At 44.0% G+C, this 12,237-nt stretch overlaps 1 protein-coding gene across 1 annotated transcript; it reads left to right on the forward strand.

Annotated features, from left to right (window-relative positions):
* On the forward strand, positions 1–8,852 carry p3h1 (prolyl 3-hydroxylase 1). Its single transcript, XM_036950436.2, has 15 exons — positions 1–887; positions 3,133–3,285; positions 3,618–3,807; positions 3,904–4,035; positions 4,197–4,336; positions 4,444–4,533; positions 4,664–4,716; positions 5,202–5,323; positions 5,457–5,584; positions 5,742–5,837; positions 6,096–6,246; positions 6,396–6,513; positions 6,675–6,750; positions 6,869–7,009; positions 7,201–8,852. The coding sequence occupies exons 1-15, from the start codon at positions 423–425 to the stop codon at positions 8,191–8,193; spliced, it is 3,048 nt and encodes a 1,015-aa protein (XP_036806331.2). The 5' UTR covers positions 1–422; the 3' UTR covers positions 8,194–8,852.
* Positions 8,853–12,237: the final 3,385 nt, after the last annotated feature.

The following is a 12,237-nucleotide window of genomic DNA, read 5'->3' on the forward strand; positions in this document are numbered from 1 at the left end:
GGTGTGGGCCGTCATTGTAAATAAGAATGTGTTCTTAACTGGCTTGCCTAGTTAAATAAAGGTTAAATAAAAAAATAGATATAATAATTGGCTGCCATTTGGGAAACCGTGACCTACACCAAAATTGTTGTGAGACTCTGTGCCTATTTTTCTTCTGCGATGTTATCACACTGTAATAGTGAAGTCAAGCAATTGGATATGAGCAATTTATTATTTTTCTACTGGACCTGGATGTTGTCTTGCAGCTGCTGCTGCAGAATGAACAGGGGCGCTGTGCGCCCTGGGCTGTTCAGCTCAGCGGCTCTGCGTTAACTCCACCCCCGACAGAAGTTTGCAGCCCCGGATAAACTTCCAGTTCCCCTCTCTACCGACGAGTGCTCTTTTCCAGCTTACCATCCCACGTAGAGGCCCCATTTTCCAGAATGGAGTGCCGGTTGGGTTTAGCGATTTTAGTCGTTTGCCTCATCTCTTATGGCCTTTCTGATGTGCAGCTCAGTAGTAATGTTATTCTCGAGCCGTATGATCTGCTGTTCGACACAGCGGTAGAAGCATACTACAAGGGTGACTGGATGACCGTCATCCTGAACATGGAGCGGGCGCTTCGGAACAAGGCTGCGATACGCAGGGTGAAGGCGCATTGCCGGATAATTTGTGCAAACCAGAGCGCTTTCGGAGAGCCTTTATCCAGCATAGTTTTGACAATACCAGGCGCTGGTTCTGTGGAAGATCTTGTTTTTTTTCAAAAAATTATGAAAAGGGCTGATTGTGTAAATACCTGTGAAAGTGATAAAATTGGACCACCAACTATCCATAAAATCACTGAAGATGTGGACCTCGAGTTTAAGAAGAGAACCCCTTACAATTATCTGCAAGTCGCATACTTCAAGGTAAAAATTGTCGATCAAATGGGTCCTATGCATAATACATGTTCATATCTTTCATCGTGAAAAGAGTCGACAATATAGGTTATTTGCATAATAAATGTTCAGACATTGTATAGGCTTGAAACAAATACAGCCAGTAGTAGTAGCCTATTCAATGTTGTGGATAAGATTCGCCTGCGTCATCTTATTGCACTTTTTGAAGTGGTCTACCATGCACATTTATCAACCACACTTGCATGTCAATATAAGAGCAATGTCACTTTTTATTTTGTCCAATTTCATTTAAACTAACACTAAGAAGCAAGTCGTTCACTATAAGTGCTCTGTTTTCCCCAACCCCCCAAGCCAAGCCGGCCGTGCCACGTCTCTAGGTGGAGTCTAGCTGTGTAGACAATTTACGTCCTACACTGGATTCTTCTCGATTTTGGGGCTTGTCATCAACATGCGCTGTAGATCTCATGCATGCTACTGTGCCATTCAAGAATTTATTCAACTTTTGACAGAATAGTCATGTTGTCACGCTCTGACCTTTAATATCTCTGTTTTCTTTATATTTTGGTTAGGTCAGGGTGTGACGAGGGTGGGTATGCTAGTTTTGGAATTGTCTTGTAGGTCTAGGTATTTATGTCTATGGTGGCCTGATATGGTTCCCAATCAGAGGCAGCTGTTAATCGTTGTTTCTGATTGGGGATTATATTTAGGTGGCCATTTTCCCTTTTGTGTTTGTGGGTTCTTGTTCTATGTTTAGTTGCCTGTCTGCACTACTCATATTAGCTTCACGGTTCGTTTTGTTATTTTGTTCGTTTGTTCAGTGTTCGTTCTTATAATAAAGAAGAATGTACGCTTACCACGCTGCGCCTTGGTCCGATCATTATGACGAACATGACACATGTATATATTTATTTGTGTTGTCTGTTTATAAAATGGTTATTACGTTGTAATAAGAGTAGTTGGCCCTATAAATTAAGTAAATACATGTAGCCTATAAGATGTTCCTGAATGTCAAAGGTCATATTCATAGCCTGTTTACGAATTTCAATAGATCTGGGAAAAAATATGTAGGCCTTATGGCTTACATATTGGCTCCAATGCAGTCGTTTTTAACTCAATATTAAATCATTTCTGGATAACAATTAAATACCTTACTGTGAATGTTATCCATTAAAATTGTGAAAAAGAAAAAAAAATAGCTTCTTAGCAAAGAGCAATTTCTCAAGGAATAATTATGACTGTGAGTGTTCTGAGTGGGGTCTCGCTGTTATAGTAGTTTGTTTCTGTACACCACTTACTGACTTTGTCAGGTATGGGTGTGTGCAAATCAAGGATGCAGAAAGACTGCCATCCCATCTGCCCCCATTTAATATAGCGTACGTTAACATAATTATTACTTCTAAACAAAAACACCTTTTGCGTTCTTATACGCTTACATGTTGGTATTATTGCAGTCGCTAAGATTATATTTGATTATATTTGCAGTCGCTAAGATTATATTTGATTATATTTGCAGTCGCTAAGATTATATTTGATTATATTTGCAGTCGCTAAGATTATATTTGCAGTCGCTAAGATTATATTTGATTATATTTGCAGTCGCTAAGATTATATTTGATTATATTTGCAGTCGCTAAGATTATATTTGATTATATTTGCAGTCGCTAAGATTATATTTGATTATATTTGCAGTCGCTAAGATGACCTATTTTGGACGCAGCAATTGTTAGCTAGACTGCTAACGTCATTGGCTGTAGCAAAGGCAATCGAAGAGCCATTTTACTGGTTGAAGACAAAGTTGATTATGTTTTTATGTATAATGCAGTTGATTTGTGATGATGACAAACATTATGTTAAGCAGGACATTCATACAAGCCTTAAATTACAATTATAATGCACTCATAAGCAACATGTAAATGGAGGCTTTTTTTGCTGGCATTCTATGGAAACTCCCAGAATTATTATTATTTGTTGACTGAACTGGGCCTTTAAGTTAAACCAACTATAAAATAGACATATGGCCCCTGATTGAAGACTACTTACTATATTAAATAGGAGATTGACTAGTTTCCGAAAACAGCATGTTGGTGATTGCAGCTCACACATTTCTTACACCATTCCAGGGGGTCTTGTAAAATACTTCTGAGAAGTGGAGCATTTAGGGAAGCCTTTGGAGTCACAATGTGTATAAGGTTTATACAGATACAGTATGCTGTATTAATGATTTGTTCACTAAATATCTCTCTTCCTTATGTAGATCAATAAGCTGGATAAGGCTGTGGCAGCGGCCAACACATTTTTCCTGGCCAACCCAGACCACATGGAGATGAGGCAGAACCTGGACTACTACAGGATGATGTCCGGAGTACAGGAGGAAGACTTTAAAGACCTGGAGGCCTGGCCTCACATGGTGAGACTGACACCACTGATCCCCAGTAATGCACCCATTATCCCAGTGACAATGCACCTGTTATAACGGTAACTATGCACCAGTTATTCTAGTGACAATGTATCAGTTATCCCAAGAACAATGGACCAGCTATATACCATTTACAACATTTGGAACTGCACATAGTCAGACTGTAACCACTTAACAATTTGCCTACTTGGAACTGCCAAGCATATGGGACAGGGAAAGGGGCAAGGGACCTTATTGGCACCAGGTTAGGTAGGGTCAACGGGTTGAATTAGAATGTGGCTGGGCTGCTGACTCCCTGCTTTGCTCTTTCCTCTATCTCCCAGGCAGAGTTTCTTGCAGGGAAGCGGTACTACAGCTCAGACTCGTTCGGTCTGGCCATCGACCACTTTGAGGCAGCGGTAGAAGAGTACTTCAGCGCGGACCAGGAGTGCCGGGCGCTCTGCGAAGGAGCTTACGACTACGACGGATACAACTACATGGAGTACAGTGCTGACCTCTTCCAGTCCATGACAGGTGTTAAGACAGACTAAATCCCAAAAGAACACCATGCTAACATTTTGGATAAAAGCTTCAACCTTGTACTCTTGTGTCTGCCCATGTCACTGTCAGACCACTACATGCAGATTCTGAACTGTAAGCAGAGCTGTTCTGTGGAGCTAGCCTCCACCGCAGGAAAGGACAAGCCATTTGAGGATTTCCTCCCTTCCCACTTCAACTACCTACAGTTCTCCTACTACAACAGTGAGTCTCAGTCCCTATTCACTCTGCACCTACATGCCTTTTTAGAATCAGGGTGATTTGCTTTCACAAATCAACGTGTCCTCTGCCTGGCTGTCTGCTCGTCTGTCTGTTTGATGTCTCTCTTTCTCTCACCCCCCCCCCCCCCCCCCCATACTTTTCAGGTAAAAAGTATGAGCAGGCCATAGAGTGTGCTAAGACCTACCTGCTGTTCCACCCAGAAGAGGAGGTAATGAATCAGAACCTGGCCTACTACTCCGCTGTGCTGGGAGAGGACAAGGCTGCAGCCATACCTGCTAGACAGGTACACACACACACACACACACACACACACAAACAAACAAAACCTGCACCTTCCTACCTATCCCTCATGCCTCCAACCCACTTCTCTCCATCTCTTCTCCCTCCCAGGTGGTAAAACAGCACATTCAGCAGTCCCTGTTGGAGAAGGAGCTGCTTTACTTTGCTTTTGAAGTGTTTGGAATCACCTTTGTTGATCCAGTAGGTTACCATGTCTCTTATCTTCTCTTGTGTCTCACTGTTTCTACCAGCAAGACATCACCCTGATAGGGGACTGCTGTCAGGTGGGTTTTAGCATGTGTGATCTCACATCCTTCCCCTTCCTTTGCAGGATTCCTGGACCCCTGCAGACATTATGCCCCTCAAACTGAGAGAGAAGCAGAAGTAAGAGAAACACACACTTACAGACTAGAAGAGGCTGCTGGAGGGAGAAATTGGAAGAATGGCTCATTTTAATGGCTGGAATGTAATGAATGGAAATGTATCAAACATGCTGTTCCATTCAAGTCATTACAATTATCCTGTGCACCAGCCTCCACTAGTACATGCATGCTCTCAATATCAGACTAGGATCTGCTCCCCATTATGTTTGGGCTCCCGAGTGGCGCAGCGGTCTAAGGCACTGCATCTCAGTGCTAGAGGCGTCACTACAGACCCTGGTTTGATCCCGGGCTGTATCACAACCGGCCGTGATCGGGAATCCCATAGGGCGGCGCACAACTGACCCAGCATCGTCCGGGTTAGGGGAGGGTTTGGCAGGGTTAGGACGTCATTGTAAAATAAGAATTTGTTCTTAACTGACTTGCCTAGTTAAATGTTAAATTAAAAAAAGTTTTATCTTGTAACCTCTTCTTTGGCGCCCTCTGCAGGGCAGACAGGGAGACTGCAGCAAGGATCACTGAGGAGATTGGGAATCTGATGAAGGAGATTGAAACTATGGTGGAGGAGAAGAATAAGGAGTCGACTGATATTGCCAAGATCGTACGAGAAGGTAAGATTTCCTGATAGCATTCTTTGTCCATAGTTTTTTGGAGGGTCACCGCATGAATTTTGGGAATGTCAGTGGACTGTCTAGCACACTCTGACTGTACACTCTATATTAATTCCCCCTGTCTCCCTTCCAGGTGGTCCTCTGTTGTTTGATGACATCAAGATTACCATGTCGTCTAAGCAGCTGAATGGGTCTCAGAGGGTTCTACTGGATGGATTTATCTCGGAGGGCGAGTGCAGAGAGCTCACCCGCCTCTCTAATGTGAGTGGGAGCCTGGGTCAGGACTATCTGTCTGTGTGTTATTGTGTGTGTGTATGTTGACTGTGTGTTGGAGCGTGAGCTTCTGATGGTCTGTGTGTTAAAACTGTGTGCATGCTTCTGTCATTGTGTGTGCTGATGCTGTGTGTTTGTCTGTCAGGCGGCTGCGCTGAAAGGTGATGGGTACCGAGGCCTTCCCTCCCCACACTCCCCCAGCGAGAGCTTCCAAGGAATCACAGTCCTCAAGGCTATTAAGGTACATCACTGACCCTACACACTAAAGCCCTGATAACCCAACCATAACCAAAACACCACCAGCCCAGCACTGCCAACACTGACTCTAAACCAGCATGGTCAACTTCACCCAAACCCAACCCCCAACTAGTTTCATCTCTTAGCCTCAGCTTTATCTCCAACCTTTCTAAAGCCTCAGCCTAATGGCATCCATGTACAGTGACCAGTGAGTTGTCTACAAGAAAGCACCTATTTCTGATGATATTGTCCTGTTCTACAGTTTGGACAGGAGGGAACTGTGCCCCTGAAGAGTGCCCGTCTGTTTTTCGACATGAGTGAGAAGGTACGTAGGGTCCTCGAGTCGTACTTCCGTCTGGACTCTCCTCTCTACTTCTCCTACTCCCACCTGGTCTGCCGCTCCGCCATCGACGGTGAGAAACTCCACTACGACGGCCCTCAGGGGACAGTATTGTTGTGTATATCGAATCCAAGATGGGGCATTTAACCCCACATTAACCACCTGTCTGTATGAGTATATAGACATACAGTAAGATATGTTTCCATTCCTCTGTCTGTACAGAGAAGCAGGATGACCGTGACGACCTGAGTCACCCGGTTCATGCAGACAACTGCCTTCTGGTCTCTGAGCTCAACAAGTGCATCAAAGAACCACCCGCATACACACACAGAGACTACAGGTACACACACACACACACACACACACACACACACACACACACACACACACACACACACACACACACACACACTGCATATGTTTATAACATAGGTATCAGCAGCAAGTCTCATCATGCACCACTGTCTTTAAGACCCTTCTCTTGTTCCTGTTGTGTTTTAGCGCCATCCTCTATCTAAATGATGACTTTGAAGGAGGAGATTTCATTTTCACTGAACTGGATGCCAAAACTGTCACAGTAAGTTTTAATCAATGATGAAGGATTGAGGGATGCAGAGTAAAAACAGTTGATTTACTCTAAGGTGCAAGTTAATTGACTTGACTGATGACTGATGTCACTGCCCTGTGTTGCCCAGGCGGAGGTGCGTCCTCAGTGTGGTCGTGTGGTTGGTTTTGGGGCTGGGGAGGAGAATCCTCACGGCGTGAGAGCGGTCACTAAGGGACAGAGGTGTGCTGTGGCCCTGTGGTTCACCCTTGACCCCAAACACGAGGAGAAGGTAACATATCTATTAGTCAATCCATCTGGATTTAAGTATAGTCTTTGTTTCTATCATGCTATATATTGTTTTCTAATCTGAGAGAGGGAGAGAGCAATGCTTTCCACTTATTGATTCATCTACATTTAATCAGTTTCTCTTGCTTCAGTCTTAGCTAATTTGTGTGTGTGTGTGTGTGTGTGTGTCTCCAGGAGCGGATCCAAGCTCAAGAGATGCTGAAGATGTTCTCCACTCCTACGGACGCAGAGTTCACAGAGACAAAGACAGAGAGCTCAGAGCCACAGCTCACACTTCCTGACCAGGCTGTGCTTCTTGGTCAAGCTGCACCCCCAGTACAGGTGCAGGCAGACAAACCAGATGACAAACCAGCAGAGAAGAAGCCTGAGGAACCAGCAGAGAAGAAGCCTGAGAAACCAGCAGAGAAGAAGCCTGAGGAACCAGCAGAGAAGAAGCCTGAGGAACCAGCAGAGAAGAAGCCTGAGAAACCAGCAGAGAAGAAGCCTGAGAAACCAGCAGAGAAGAAGCCTGAGGAACCAGCAGAGAAGAAGCCTGAGAAACCAGCAGAGAAGAAGCCTGAGGAACCAGCAGAGAAGAAGCCTGAGGAACCAGCAGAGAAGAAGCCTGAGGAACCAGCAGAGAAGAAGCCTGAGGAACCAGCAGAGAAGAAGCCTGAGAAACCAGCAGAGAAGAAGCCTGAGGAACCAGCAGAGAAGAAGCCTGAGGAACCAGCAGAGAAGAAGCCTGAGGAACCAGCAGAGAAGAAGCCTGAGGAACCAGCAGAGAAGAAGCCTGAGAAACCAGCAGAAACAGTCATTGAAAACCCAGAAGATAAAAAGGATGAGAAGCCGACAGAGAATCGGGGAGAAAAACAAATTGCTAAAGAGGGTGAAAAACCTATGTTGAAAGAGGCGGTCAAAACGAAAGCCAAAGCAGCCGACGCATCAAAGGCCAAAGCGAGGACTAAAACAGCGGCTAAAGCAGGGGACAAAGCCAAGGCTCAACCAGCAGCCAAAACAAACGTCAAACATGCAGCAAGCAAAATGAAACCTAAAGCGACAGACAAAAAAGAGCAGAAGCCAGCTACAAAGAAAGCAGAGAAAGCCCCTGTCAAAAAGGTTTCCAAGGACTCTAAAACTGAACCCAAATCAGCCTCGGACTCACAGACAGACAAGGTTGAGCTATGAGACCAACAGCACCTGTGACTCTTACTCTGTGGTGTCTCTATTTTTCTACCGTTTGAATATATTTGCTAAGGTTTTCTCTGTGGGTGTGCTGGATAAAGATATGTAGTTGTTGATGGATATTGTTTTGGATGTTATTTGTCTGCCCAGTGGCTGTGAAAAATGAACCAGGATAAGGTGTTGTAATGTAAGCCATACCATAATACCAAGGGACTGCAAACTCACTCTGATGGCTGATATCAACTAACCAATCAATCAAATCAATGAATCAACCAATCAAATTGGATTTGTATAGTGCATTTCACAAATGCATATGTCACAAAGTGCTAAATAGTAACCACCTTTAAATTCATATCCCAGACTCATGTGAACATACTGTGTTGTTTTTATAGTGTTACTTTTTTGTATGATTTGGAATTCTCTGTGCTATTTTGTACTGATTTTAAATAAACTGTTCTTTGCCTCAGGAATGGAAAGATATAATCTCCCAACAAAAAGAGATACAAAAAAACAGGAAAGACTGAAACTTGGATTCATGTGGATACATTAAAAAAGTCATGTTTTCATACTGAACAAAAATATGAACGCTACATGTAAAGTGTTGGTCCCATGTTTCATGAGCTGAAATAAAAGATCCCAGAAATGTTCCATATGCACAAAAAGCTTATTTCGCTCAAATTTTGTGCACAAATTTGTTTACATCCCTGTTAGTGAGCATTTCAACTTTGCCAAGATAACAGGAGTGGCATATCAAGAAGCTGATGAAACAGCACGATTATTAATTACACAGGTGCAAATTGTGCTGGGGGAAATAAAAGGCCACTCTAAAATGTGCAGTTTTGTCACACAACACAATGCCACAGTTTTGAGGGAGCATGCAATTGGCATGCTGACTGAAGGAATGTCTATTTGTTCATTTTTCTACTACAAGACACCTCCAACGTAATTTTAGAGAATTTGGCAGTACATCCAACTGGCCTTACAACTGCAGACCACGTGTAACCACGCCAGCCCAGGAACTCCACATCCTGCTTCTTCACCTGCGGGATCGCCTGAGGAGGGGGAGGGGTGCTGAGGAGTATTTCTGTCTGTCATAAAATCCTTTTGTGCCGAAAAACTAATTCTGATTGGCTGGGTCTGGCTTCCCAGTGAGTGGATCTTGCTCCCAAATGGGTGCCCATGGCTATGCCCCTGCCCAGTCGTGAAATCCATAGATTAGCGCTTAATGAATTTGTTTACATTGACTGATTTCCTTCTATGAACTTGAAATTGTTGCATGTTGCGTTTATATTTTTGTCCAGTATACATTGGTGTTGCGTTTTCATGTAATAACTCAAGAGAACACTAGGTGGCAGAGAGGAACTACCATGCCATCTCATGTACATCAGACAACACACATTTTTCTTTCTACTGAATATCTTGCATGTATGGACCCTCAGGGTTTAACTTCATCCTTAGGGTCCGGTAACTCCTTAAATCATAGCTATGATTTTGTTATGGCTTTGTGGAGGTAATTTGAACACCCAGGAGACCAACATAAGTTGTATGAAAGCCTGTTCAGACTATTGAGATGGCCCCTGGCCAACATGTCTGTTGTTGATCTCTGGTTAGTTAGCTACAGTATCTCCTCTCTTAGGATCCTGTTTATATCAAAATGCTGCTCCACCCTACGACCACTTTCTTAGTTTTAAATAGTTGAGCTGTATCAGGTCATGATAAGGTCTTTGGGGAAGTGAGATGAGCTGCTGAGTTTCCCTACAGAATTAGAATGAACAGAATGAACATTCCAATTCAAAGCAAATTTCCATGGTGTTGGCAGCCATACTGGTTGTGAACAGTTTGAAATTGATCAATTAATTCATAGAAATTAATGGAGATACCAGAACAGTCATGGATGTTCCGTGGACATAACAGCAGAACAACCATATCCAGGGTTCCTTGTCAAGACAATCAGCAAGTAATATTGACATACTTGTCTGTTGGCCATATTGGTTGTGTCTAGAAAGATCATATAGATTTGAGTTTGTCCATTCTGGGCATTATGTTTCTATGGTTTCCTCAGCCCTGAGCCTGTGGGTGGACCAGTAATAATGCTGGGTCCTGTGCCGGAGCGTCTGTGTGGGTTTAGCATGTGGATGAAGTCATGCCTGCACAGAGTAGAGCAGCTATCTACACACACATGGACGCACTCACGAACACACATGTACTGTAACAGGTCAAACATCCCAGTTATTCAGCAGCGCAGAAAAGGAGGCATTTGTCAGACCTATTGCCCATGTGGAGATTAGTGTGTATGTGTGTGTTAATGTCTATGTGTATGCGTGTGTGTGCATGTGTGTGTGTGTATGCGTGTAGACTTGTGGCTAGTTATTTTGAAATCTTCATAATCTCCCTAAAGGAAAGCCTTGGGGTGGTTGAGGGTGATTTGGGTGGCTTCAATGAAGGTCTTCAAGCAGCTGTGCTGGGTATGAACTGGCCCTCTTCCCCTACTGCCTGGGTGGTGGCCTCCTGTGAGTGAGTGAGTGAGTGACAGAGTGAGAGAGAGAGTTTGACTGTGTGTGTCTTTGTCTCTGTATCTCTCTCTGTGCTTTCTTTGTGTTTCTCTGTGTTCTGGGTTCTGATCCAGAAAGAGACACAGGCCACTTTGTCTCTCTGTGTGTTTGTGGTGTATGGGTTTGACCATTGTTCCAAAGACCTGTAGAGAGAGAGGAGTGTGAGAGAAAGCGAGAAACAAGAGTACAGTAGACATAGAAGGAAAATCTGAGATTAGTACAAGTCTTGCAGGCCGATGTTGGAGCCAGCTTTCTCAAGTGTCTCCATGTGTGTGTATCTGTGTGTGACTGTATCCGCAACTGTGGATATCAAACATTGTGTTGTTGCACGTACATTACTTTTACATGTGTATTTGTGTGAGTGTGGATTGTGGTGTATCTGCATGTGTGTGTGTGTTGTGAAGTGAATTCCCGTTGGTCTAGGACAAGGCCACATATGAAAGACAAAAAAGTAGAAAATTCCCCTTTCTGGTTTCCATGGAGATAGAGTGGGCATGGAGACGGCAGTGGCAGGATTGGGCCGCAAACAGCGGGATGTGGTGCTGAGATTAACTACGACTTTTTGTGTGTGTGAGAACGAGATCCAACTCCGAGACATACTGTAACAGTGTTCAAATTGGGCTGGACACAGCAGGAAGAGGCGCTGAGATTAACTCCCACTCTCCTACTCTGTGAGTGTGAAAAGTGGAGACTAAAGTGGAGGCTAAAGTAACAGGCTAAAGTGGAGGCTAAAGCAGTAGGCTAAAGTGAAGACTAAAGTAGAAGGTTAAAGTGGAGGCTAAAGTGGAGGCTAAAGCAGTAGGCTAAATTGAAGGCTAAAGTAGAAGGCTAAAGTGGAGGCTAAAGTGGAGGCTAAAGTAACAGGCTAAAGTGGAGGCTAAAGTAACAGGCTAAAGTGGAGACTAAAGCAGTAGGCTAAAGTGGAGGCTAAGGTGGAGACTAAAGTGGAGGCTAAGGTGGAGGCTAAAGTGGAGGCTAAAGCAGCAGGCTAAAGTGGAGGCTAAAGCAGCAGGCTAAAGTAACAGGCTAAAGTGGAGGCTAAAGTGGAGGCTAAAGCAGTAGGCTAAAGTGGAGGCTATAAAGTAGAAGACTAAAGTAGAAGGCTAAAGTGGAGGCTGAAGTGGAGGCTAAAGTGAAGGCTAAAGTAGAAGGCTAAAGTGGAGGCTAAAGTGGAGGTTAAAGTAACAGGCTAAAGTGGAGGCTAAAGTAGAAGGCTAAAGTAGAAGGCTAAAGTGGAGGCTAAAGTGGAGGCTAAAGTAACAGGCTAAAGTGGAGGCTAAAGTAACAGGCTAAAGTGGAGGCTAAAGTGGAGGCTAAAGCAGTAGGCTAAAGTGAAGGCTAAAGTAACAGGCTAAAGTGGAGGCTAAAGCAGTAGGCTAAAGTGGAGGCTAAAATAGAAGGCTAAATTGGAGGCTAAAGTGGAGTCTAAAGCAGCAGGCTAAAGTGGAGGCTAAAGTAACAGGCTAAAGTGGAGGCTAAAGTAACAGGCTAAAGT

This window comes from Oncorhynchus mykiss, chromosome 17, assembly GCF_057628025.1.
Source record: "Oncorhynchus mykiss isolate SJ-2025 chromosome 17, ASM5762802v1, whole genome shotgun sequence".
NCBI lineage: Eukaryota > Metazoa > Chordata > Actinopteri > Salmoniformes > Salmonidae > Oncorhynchus > Oncorhynchus mykiss.

What these genes read in the sequence shown, in the direction of transcription:
- p3h1 (XM_036950436.2), top strand. Translation starts at nt 423, where the DNA reads ATGGAGTGCCGGTTGGGTTTAGCGATTTTAGTCGTTTGCCTCATCTCT. An exon ending in AGCTCACCCGCCTCTCTAAT is followed by an intron (nt 5,585 to 5,741) that starts GTGAGTGGGAGC and finishes TTTGTCTGTCAG; the next exon opens with GCGGCTGCGCTGAAAGGTGA. An exon ending in TGGATGCCAAAACTGTCACA is followed by an intron (nt 6,751 to 6,868) that starts GTAAGTTTTAAT and finishes TGTGTTGCCCAG; the next exon opens with GCGGAGGTGCGTCCTCAGTG.